Source organism: Electrophorus electricus, chromosome 13 (genome assembly GCF_041902795.1).
Source record: "Electrophorus electricus isolate QZ-2024a chromosome 13, ASM4190279v1, whole genome shotgun sequence".
NCBI classification, from domain to species: Eukaryota; Metazoa; Chordata; class Actinopteri; order Gymnotiformes; family Gymnotidae; genus Electrophorus; species Electrophorus electricus.
The window spans coordinates 11,614,027-11,625,000 of NC_137509.1; the positions used below are offsets into that span (position 1 = coordinate 11,614,027).

At 38.0% G+C, this 10,974-nt stretch overlaps 1 protein-coding gene across 1 annotated transcript in view; it reads left to right on the top strand.

Moving 5' to 3' along the window:
• Positions 1-9,537: 9,537 nt before the first annotated feature.
• The window catches only part of si:ch211-196f2.6 (uncharacterized), a 5,191-nt gene continuing 3,754 nt past the window's right edge, over positions 9,538-10,974 (top strand). The window contains exon 1 of the mRNA XM_027015558.3: positions 9,538-9,835. Within this exon, the coding sequence (XP_026871359.2) occupies positions 9,784-9,835 (52 nt within the window). The 5' untranslated portion in view covers positions 9,538-9,783. The remainder of the gene's footprint in view (positions 9,836-10,974) is intronic.

A 10,974-nucleotide genomic window follows, 5' to 3' on the forward strand; every position in this document is an offset into this window, starting at 1 on the left:
TCCACACAAATATGTTGTACATTGCATTTAAGATATGCTGGTTCACAAGTACATGCAATGTCCACAGAAAAAAGGCTTTTCACTTTCATGTTTTGAAACACGTTGCATGTTGAGGTCACAGCCATAGCCATGGAAATGTAATGGGATGGGGGTAAGAGCAGTATACATGACTAGGATTAGGTTACTAAAGGATAGACAGTTGCAGTAGAGACTGCACAAGCAAGTCACCGGTCTGGGTTTGGTATACAATAAGATCTAGTCATGATCAGAAAAGAAAGACTTTGCTTCATGGACTAGCTAGCTGCTATTGAGTCTTAATGGCCACATCCTAATGTTTTTGAATAGTAGCCTTTATATGTACCACAATGTTAATAACACTGCTTATGTATCATGTGCAACCAAAATTGGCTTCTTCTATACAGTGGGATTTTACCAGATAGACATATTCCAGGAACACACATATACACACTCACAAAGGGCTTTTATCCCCAGAGCTTAGAATGCCCTGCTTTCTCTCTTGGACCGAGTGAAAGAGCTAGTGAGCACTTCGTGGTGTCACCTTGCAGTAATAGAGCATGTTTGGGGTGGAGTTCCCTCACCTTCCACCTAAACCTATACCCAACTAGTCCCTCTGGAGTTTTGAAAGGAAAGAGCGAACAAGGGAGGTCGAAAGACTGGGCAGAGAGAGTGAGCCCTGACAATATCCAAGACATTGTTGAATAATTTCTGTTGTTTGATTTTTGAGCCCTGTGTGTTTGTGATTCCTTTGCTATGCATTCGAAAGTGACTTGAGTTGTACATGTTCAGGTGAATGGCTGTATATGGTTGTGGACCACATGATAACAGCATGCAAATGTTATTTTACCAACTACAAAACATGCTGTTTAATAACAGTTCATCTATATATTTTTGTGTGCTGCATTTGGAAGTAATCTGCAACCAGATGTCAGTGCATGTGTTCTTGGGTTATGCTATGTAAATGACACTAATTTCATTTTGGACTAGTGTACTACTGCTTTACCCTGCATTGAGTCTTGTACTAGTAATGTACTGTACCTACACAACATTTCTTTATTATTATTCTTCATATTTAAGATACATGCACTGTTGTGTCCTAATCGCATAAAAACAATGAGTAGTACTTTACTGTAACTTTCTGTACCAGTCATGGTCATTCAGTTGTCCAGGTAACTGCTCCTCAGGTAGTTCCTCTAGAGACACCATTATAGTGGTTTTAGGTATAAACCTGAATCTAAGAACAATGTGTATCAGGTACATTTTAACAATGGCTTGTCCAAACCTTATTAGTTCATACCAAAGACTTTAGTTTATAACTTAAGTCAAAGGTGCACCTAAGGTAGCGCGGAGCCATGTGGCTCTGTCGCTACTCTGCTCTTTTTGAGAGCAATCAGGAAAAACGGCCTCATAAAAAATCATAATACCCTTAGCCGACAAGAAACAATGGAAATAAATGACGTGCCTGATAGAGGTTTCTGCGATCCACGTGAAACATAGAGGATTATTGCAGACATGGTCCTTGTCATCATAATATCAGCATTTATTTGACATCCTTGCTACTCATAGGGCCCAACTAAATGACCATGGGCTGTACCAGTATGTACCTGTCCCAGGGAACTGGGTTTGGGGGTGATAACCACACCAACTCCTGTCATAACCTCTGTAAGGCAGGAGTTTGAGTGCCTGTGTAGTCCAGCCCCTTGATGCAGCAGTAGCTGTTGAGTTTATTCCTCTTCCACTGAGTCTCACCATGGCCCTTAGACACTGTCTGTCTTATTCTCCATTTTTGGTACCTGAAGAAGACATAAACACTCAGCTAGGTAACGTCAGTCTAACCTCTTATGCAGTTCAAATAGGCTGAGCTAAGACTTTGTGTGGAAAATTCATAGCATCACTGTTTATCAAGGGGGGGTGAGTATGCAGTGTTCCAATGCCGTTCACAGGCATTATGATGTATTTGTTTTTTTGTTTTTAAGGTACTTTTCTATAACCCGGTGAAACTGCTTATTCTTAAGCAGTGATTTCAACTGAATTGAAAAGTATTTTATTTTATTTTTTTCAAGAAATTGTGAGAGATGCAAAGCTATTTTAAATACAACATGTTTTTTTAAAAAAACCTTTCAATCCCTGAGAGATCTTTGAGATGTGCATGTTGCATGAGTGAGGAGGGGGGTAAAGGGTTGACACTAAGCATGTGGCTAGGTTAACACTAAGCAAAGTAACTTTAAACTTACACATACACACTTACATGTTGTTTTAATTTGATTGCCAGAGATTTTCCTGATATATTCAGTAAGTCTTAACCCAAGATGTATTTAGGGTTATATCACAGTAGGGTTTAACTGCTTTAAAATACTTGCTCACATACAGGGACATAAACACATTCATAGAAGTGTTTTGGTGTAAACCTAGCCATATACGTAATGTGCATCTTTTGCTTACTAGGGCAGCGCTTAATAGTAACATTTTTCTTTGTTCCTGCTTGTGCTATATTGCTTAATATTGTGAAGTGCTGTCACTGTTTGCATCTGAACATACCTCTTTATACTTGGGTTAGCAGCTTCACTAGGAACACTTGAAATCTTAATGAATATTAATCTATCAGTGTTAGATGTACCAGTAGATGTTGTGATACAGTTCAGGAAAAATAGAGCAGCAGAGAAAATGTGTGTGAATTGTACATTATTTTGGGATTAAGCTCTCTTAGTTCGGACCACGTTCTTATTCTGCTTCTTGGGTATATTTTTCTAGGATAAATGAAAATTATGTACAGGACAAGTAATGGACTCTAGTTTTTTGTTTTTTTTCAGAAATTCTTTGTTGATTTTTTTTGTTTTTGTTTATAGTTTATGTTTGTTTATATCTCTGTTTTGGGTTCATTCTGCAAGATGTTAAAAACAGAAGGAAAAAATTAAATGCGCTTCAATGTTAGGCTCCTTCCACAACAATTCAAGAGCCACAATAATTTGTATGAAACGTGTTCCACGACAGCAGTAATGACAGCTAAGCAAATGGGTAAAATCTCTAGTACATTATGCACAGTAGCCTATTGTGAAGTTTTGATATAATGGGTTCAAATATACCCATGAATTTGTGAAAGGCATTCCACTCCCTTTTTTAAAATCAATCAATCGATCAATCAATCAATCAATCAATCAACCAACCAACCAATCAATCAATCAAGCAATCAATCAATCAATCAATCAATTAATTAATTATTTTTAGGTTTCATTATCTTTTAGCCAGTCTTTTAGCCTATGAATTAATGGCTATATGGAGAAATAAACTTTAGCTCTATATACTAGGTGTTCTTATACTGAAGAGTTCTACTAAGTCTTATAAACTAATAAGACAAGCTAATTCATGAATGTAGCTTGTTTTGTCAAAAATGGTTGACAGTTACACTCATGCCATTTTTTGTCAAAGATGGTTGACTGTTACACTCATTTAATCAGTTTTCTATTTATGGTGCCATTAAGAATTTTAAAGTAAAAAAAAAAATCTGATGTCAAGAAGCTAAGCACATGGTCAGCAGTGCATCTTAATGTTCAAGGGCATCAGAGCGCCAGAGTCTTTCCACTTTCATGTTTCCCCGAAATGATAAAATCAATCCAGTGATTGATGGGAGCTTGATATACAGAAGGGAAAGCATGCTACCTGTATTCAGCTAAGAACATAATAAAGTAGACCACATGTATCCTCTTAGCATGTGGCATTATCTCTGCAAACTTGATCAACATCATGAAACCTATTCATCAGACTGTAAACATACAATAATAAAAGGTTTTTATAATCACACTGAACATGGAGTGAAGGGCATGCGGTTACAGTAAAGCTGTGTAAAACGCCATGGCTATTCCACTTATCAAAATAGGGTTGCTCTTTTATTTATTTTGCTTTGCTTTTTGTTAGTAGCACTTTACATTAGATTGTTGTGCATAACATTCATATAGTGTTTATAAATGCTACTTGTGCTGTGTCACAAAGTTTGTCAAGAACTCGTTCTTAATACGTAGAGAAGCACATAATAAGACAACTGCTTATTTGAGAGAATAACTTGTTATGTACAGGCTTATTAGTTACTAAGGCCACAATCAGGGATTTCAGGAAAACAAAGAGGTGGTCCTATGCAATTGGTAAATAATACTGAAAAGAGAAACATATTTGAAACATTTCTTTCTTGAACTTTACAGTCAGAGCCGTGAATACAAGACCCAACAATATGATATGAGGAGCTACGTTTAAAAGCTCTCTAAAACTCTTTATATGTGCATTTTATGTGCTATTAAACTATTTTGGCTCACAAATGGAATTTATGAAGGCCACTCGAAGCATGTGAAAGGTTCATGCATTCATTGGAACATGGCAAAAATGTTCACCAATCCCTGACTGCGGCATATAGACAATGTTAACTATAGCCTGTGCGGACACTTAAAGGTTTTATGTAGGTTTTCTTTTAAACACCAGTGAAACTAATCTAAGTTGTAGAGTCTTTATGTGTAAAATTAATTGTAAATTGTACTGCGCCTCCTAACAATAAACAAAAAAGAGAAGAAAAAAAAGAAAACAATACACTCCCCACAAAAAAATACTTTGCTGAAACAAAAAAGGTTTAAGTCCTCATTTAATATTGGTTCTTTAAACAATTCCAGTGCACAATATTCTTCTGTTTTATTTTTTGTCTTCGTCTCTTTTAACAGACAGTCCATTACTAAAGTTCAACAGTGCATGAGTTTCAGTTTGGGAGACCTGTTGGAGCACTACAACACATATATATCTGCTTGAATTTAGTATGAAGACTGAACACTGGGTATGATTTTGTAAGGCCTGGGCTTAAAACTCACAAAAGGTATTGAACAGGATGTTTGTATATCAGTTACGACAATTGTTATAATGTATTCGCTGATTACCACCACATACATATAGGGCCTTTTCCCAAGTTGAAATGTCAAAAATCTTAGAACAAGTAGAAACATGAAATTTGGCAAGGACTAGAACACTAGAACTGGAAATTTTAAAAACACTTGGAAAAAAACATTCTGCGGCTAGACAAAATGGTTTACAAACAAACCACCATTAATTGTAAAACTACTGAAGTACATCTAATTCTAAAGGAAGATAACGTGTGATTAAGGGACAACTGGTGGACTTGTTAAGATGAGCATTAAGAGTTGAGAGACAGATTCAACAAGGAGGTAAAACTGAGCTGCAAGGAGGTCAGGGGAAGATCAGACTTGGGATACTTTATGTATTTTAAGCAACAACAAATGGTGTATGTCACAGGCTGGTCAGCTCAACTTATCTGGCATGAGAAGCAGGTGGTGGTGCTACCACCGGCCCCTTGCTGCTGACCTCGACCTCTCTCTCCTTCTAGTTTGGTGTCCTTTACACTGCTGTTGTATGCATGTGACTTTAGAAAACCAAGATTTTTCTGACAGAGGTCCTTCATCAGCTGTACAAACAAAGTGCCTCAAGAACTGTGTGTGTGTGTGTGTGTGTGTGTGTGTGTGTGTGTAGTAAAACTGCACACAGGTAGTAAAAACTGCATTGTACACAAGGTTTCATAAAATAAACTGATTTCACCTCCTAGAACTCCAACTATTAGAGCTGCGTAGGATACAGAACCAGCTATCCTTTGTAACGCCAAAAAAGGAGATTAAACTAATTGCTTGAATGAAGAGACACAGATTAGTGATTGTGCTGAAAGGTCACATGGTCATTCTGAATCCTAGAGGACCATGATGGGGATTCCTTAATAGAGAATGGAAACAGAATTAATATTTTTGTTTTCAAAGCTTAAAGAACTTCACCTGAAGACTGCTTTGCTCAAATATGGCTTGATTTAAAGAATTATTTACTGTTCTGTGCCATAGGCAGACTGGTATGTGATAGGCAGAAAAAAACTGAATATATATTGTATATTATATAGTAGAATTAATGAATTGGAGACAGCTGTGGATTGGTTTTTAGCCTTTTTCACTTTTTGCTGGCTCAGTGCATGAAAACTGATGACATTTATTTTTGAACTAACATGTCAAAGCTTTGGTTCTGTCAATCAGATCCTGTCCTGGAGGTTCCACCTGTCAAAGGCTTGATACTTCATTAGGTATTGCATTTTATATAAACATTTTGCCTTATGAACTTCCATCACTAGTCCAAAACATTGTTGTGTAGCCCATGAAAAAATAAGATACCTGAAGAATACTCTGATAAATTATTTAGTTGTGTAATAGTACAAATATGTAATCTGTTGCTATTTTGAAATGGATTTCTGGGGAAATCTGCAATTTGATCACTAGAGGCAAGAAAGAGCAATAGGAGTTATCTTACAATCATTAGCATTCATGATTTATGTATGTCTCGTTTAGGTTTATTTACTAATTTATGCTATAAATCCTTTTATGAAGCACAATATAACTAGTGGATGCAGTTAGATTTAACACAGTGCTAACTATGCTTTGATATTTCTGCTTCATTTCACATAAAGCCTTCCTTCTGTTTCCTACGGGCACTCGCTTGAGAATCACCATCTGTTTGTGTCATGTGTTTGGATCAAAATGTGATTCTCCTAGGGTCCAGACAGGGTGTATCATGCTAATAAGGTACTTGCAATGAACTACACAGTTCCTGAATGGAATTCCCCAAAGCCCCTTCTTCTGCACTTCAGTATTTGTGGAGGGGGAAGGACTGCAAGAGTGATGGGCATGGTAAGTGGAGGTCATGCATTGTGTGCATCTGAGTGGGCAGTGGGGGTTTAGAATGAAATGGGAATACTGGAAGGAAGGCTGGAACGTTAAAGGGTGGGAGGTCGGGTGGTTGTGGTTGGGGGCTGAGCTGGCTCAAATACACCAGCTGGCTTTGTCTTTCCCTAGGCAACCGTGCCAGAGACTGTGAGAGACTGAGGGAGAAAGGGAGGTGGGGGGTATTGGGGCGGGGGGGGGGGGGGTGATGTGGGACAGGGGACCATATGATTGGGGATGTTATGGAATAAAAGTGAGTTATGCAATGCTTGTCCTGTCCCCCTGACCCCTCACTCCACTGTCCTCTTTTTACTACTTGCTGCTCTGATGAGTGAAGAGACGAACACACACAAATTCCAACAAAGATGCTTCAACCAAACAAACATGGTGGCGGACAAATAGTGCACATGGTTTTCCAAGGTTCACAGAGGTCCTCTGAGGAAACACTGAGCACTTGCACGTAAAACAGATCTGACATTGCTGTGTCACGGCATGGCATTTTGCACCCAATTTTGTAAGATTCCAAACAAACAGCAGGCATGCCCACCAATACAACAGTGAATGAGGTGTGTGTTTGATCAACGGTGCAGAGTGTCATCTTCACTGTGAGGCGCTCATAGTCACGACACACGGGTCTCCTGCCTCCCTCTATCCTGCTGTCCTCTGCAGCAGACCAATGAGAGATGGGAGACAAGCGAGGAGCGAGAGACATGCTGAAACCACACAATGAGGTGATACAACATGAAATAAAAAAGGAAAGTGGAGTGATGTTAAATATAAAACTTTATAGAAAGAGACACTAAAATATGACAGGAATGCAGCAATGAGACTAAAAACATGAATCTCTCTCTTTTTTGTTATTTCCGCTTGAATTGATATGCCCAGATCTTAAGGTTTATTATTCAGTATCTGCATCCAACAAATGCAAAATGTTGCTGATTTGTAAACGTACCCTACAAATGAGCAGACATAATATGACGATCATTGGACCGGTCATAAGAATGATTCCACATTCATAAACTGTAGTGCTAAAAACAAAACACAGACTCACTCTTTGATTTTCACATATGCATACTGTATACGCTGTGGAGGAATCTTCTGGTGGCATCCAGTCTGTAGTTCACATTTATGCCACTATGCGTCACCTTTCGTCAGTAAAGACTGAGCTCGTCAGCACCACTCATTTTGCGAGTATAAGAAGCACATGTGACCTTTCCAGGTGTTCTGTGGGCCAGACCAAAGGCCTTTCCTCTCTGGACAGTTAAAACAGCCTCTGACAAGCATCCCTGCAAACATTCACTACATGAAAGTAAAAAATGGATGCTGAATCCACCATGAGGTCCTTGGAATTAAAGAGGACAAAAATAAGTAGTAAATTACTTCTCATGATAAAGTGGATATATCAGTGAGTCTGAGGAAACATTTCTTCTAAAAATATTTCAAAGATGATCTACTTTTTGGCTGGAGAGTTCCACCGGACTGGCAGTCCTTAACAAACAGATGGTTAGTTAAGGGAGAGGGGCAGGTGTAAACTAGCACCCAGGCCAATGTAGGAAGGAGAAGGCAGGTCAAACGCAAAAGAGCTCATTCAGACTAAAACTCACTGCATCCTCTCACCAAGGACTTTTTTCAGTCTTCATTGTGCCCTAGATCATGGGAGTAAACATATGTGTTTGCTTATTCAGAATAGCCGAGTGGACAGCACAAATCCTGGTTCTGCCATGCTGCCACTGTTGGGCCCTTCAGCAAGGCCCTTAACCCTCTCAGCTCTGGCGGTGCCATACAATGGCTGACCCTGCACTCTGACCCCAGCTCACAAAGAATTTGGGATATGCAAAGAGAAACATTTCATTATACTGTATATATGACCAAATAAAGGCATTCCATCTGACCTAGATCTTAAGCTAATAAATTGCCACCAGCTCATAGTGTTTGAACTAGTGTGAAGGAATTAGTCACCATGGTAACATGGTTCTGACACCCCCATTCAGCCTCGTTATTGTGTGTGCATGCTTGTGGAGAGAATTGGTGTTGTCAGTTCTAAAATAAAATATGAAAAACAGGGATTGCATTCAGAGAATGTGTGTGTATCTGTGTGCAAACATGCATGTATATATATATATTTAAGACAGTATACACTCCTCTGTGCATAACAATATATTTGTATAACTAGGTTTAACTGTGCTTGGTTTGATGTTAGATATAATTATTCCTAAGTGAACCTAGCTTGTCTCTGCATTGTATTCATTAAGTAAAACTGCGTAATAAATAACAGCCATTCTTCACTGCTAACGATATATAACCCGTCTACAGTAGGAAATTATGTAAATGTCATTTGTATACATGATAGTTCAGTTGACACCTTGTGGCAAAAAAAACTTTAAAGGCCTTACTTCCTATCCCCTTCATCTCATGTCCCCGGTGTGATCAGAAATGCACTTATGCACAGCTACACACATTTAATAGTGTAGCTTTAGATTTATGGATAAAATCCATATATATATTTGAAGTAAGCACCTAATAAGGCATACTGGCATCCAAGGGTAGATCTTATGAGATTTAGGGGTAGACCTTATTTCAGACTGAGCAAAGCCATACTCTTTCTACCTTACAAAGCAGTTGTTCACCACCACATATTCATACACTCGAAGCTTAGAGCTGAAAGCAATACAGCTACAGTTACAACAAGTGCTGCACAATTTTTTGCTTGCGTAGTTTCAGGGTAAGAGCTGAGCTTTACAGAAACTCCCACATGCTAAAGAGCACCTGCCTTCACTTCCTTCCGCCCCTGGCCTGCTAGATCACAAGTGAGATGTCAGTGCCGAAACGTGAGTCGAACTGAGAGGCCGAGGCAGATTTTAAGAGGGCGCTGAGAAGACCTGCCACCGGTACCAGCAAAGCATATGAGCAGAGCCATTTGGGTACTTCTTTTTCATCTGACTTGACTTTGTAAGCCGTTTGAGCCAAACTGAACAGAGAAGGAACAGAGGAATTAGCTTGAAGGTGTTTGCGGGGGAGAACAGCCATGAGCAGAAATTCACTCTGCTTAATTCTCATCATCACCTTTCTGAGAACAGGTATGTTTGGCTCATAGCCTGCAGGAGGAGAAAATACCCACTATAGATTGAGCGATCTATCGATCTATCGATCTATCTATCTATCTATCTATCTATCTATCTATCTATCTATCTATCTATCTATCTATCTATCTATCTATCTATCTATCTATCTATCTATCTATCTATCTATCTATCTATCTATCTATCTATCTATCTTATAATTAGAGAGAGAGAGAGAGAGAGAGTGGAGATTCTACTAATAGAGAAGCACTTTGCTTGCACAGTTGATGAAGGCCCTCCGTCTGATATGTTCTGTTTCTCTGGAAAGTCTGTGTACTTTACTACAATTCTGAATATCTCTACATCTCTTACTACAGTACACTGCAGTTACACTCAGTAACTACACTCACTACAGTACATTGATATATATATATATATATATATATATATATATATATATATATATATATATATATATATATATATATATATATATATATATATACACACACACACACACACACACACACACACACACACACACACACACACACACACACATTTTTCCAAATATTCTAAATATTGTCAGTGAAGTACACAAGGTTTCCAGAGAAACAGGAAGTTTATATATTTCTTGTACTTTACAAAGCATTTGTAATCAGTTCATTAGCACATTAGCAGGCACTGGAAACTCCTCTGAAGCACATCTGTAATGCGAGTAGTCAGATGTAATTTGTAAGACATTCAGATGTCAGCTGTTAGTTTTGTCCATTGTAATCATATACTTCCCTTGAAATTATCTTAATTTAAATTTGAAAATCAAAATGCTAATGAAACACCCTATACACAAGAGTAGTCATTACAAATAAAATTTGTAATGCATACTGAAGTTTCAAAGGTTTCAACACTTACATTTTCAGAAAACTTAAATTAAATATGTACAATGAATATTGTGATTATAAAGATCAGTAATAAAAGTGCCTGGTCTTTCAACATTATGAAGATAGAAAGATTACTGAATGGTAGAATGGCAGTGGAAAACAAGATATCACAGTATATAAAGAGAGAACATAATGAGAATTTATTTATGAATATTCTAATCTATTTAGAGAGCAAACTATTTATTTGCAGTGAGGTCAGTAAAACTTTTTCAATTA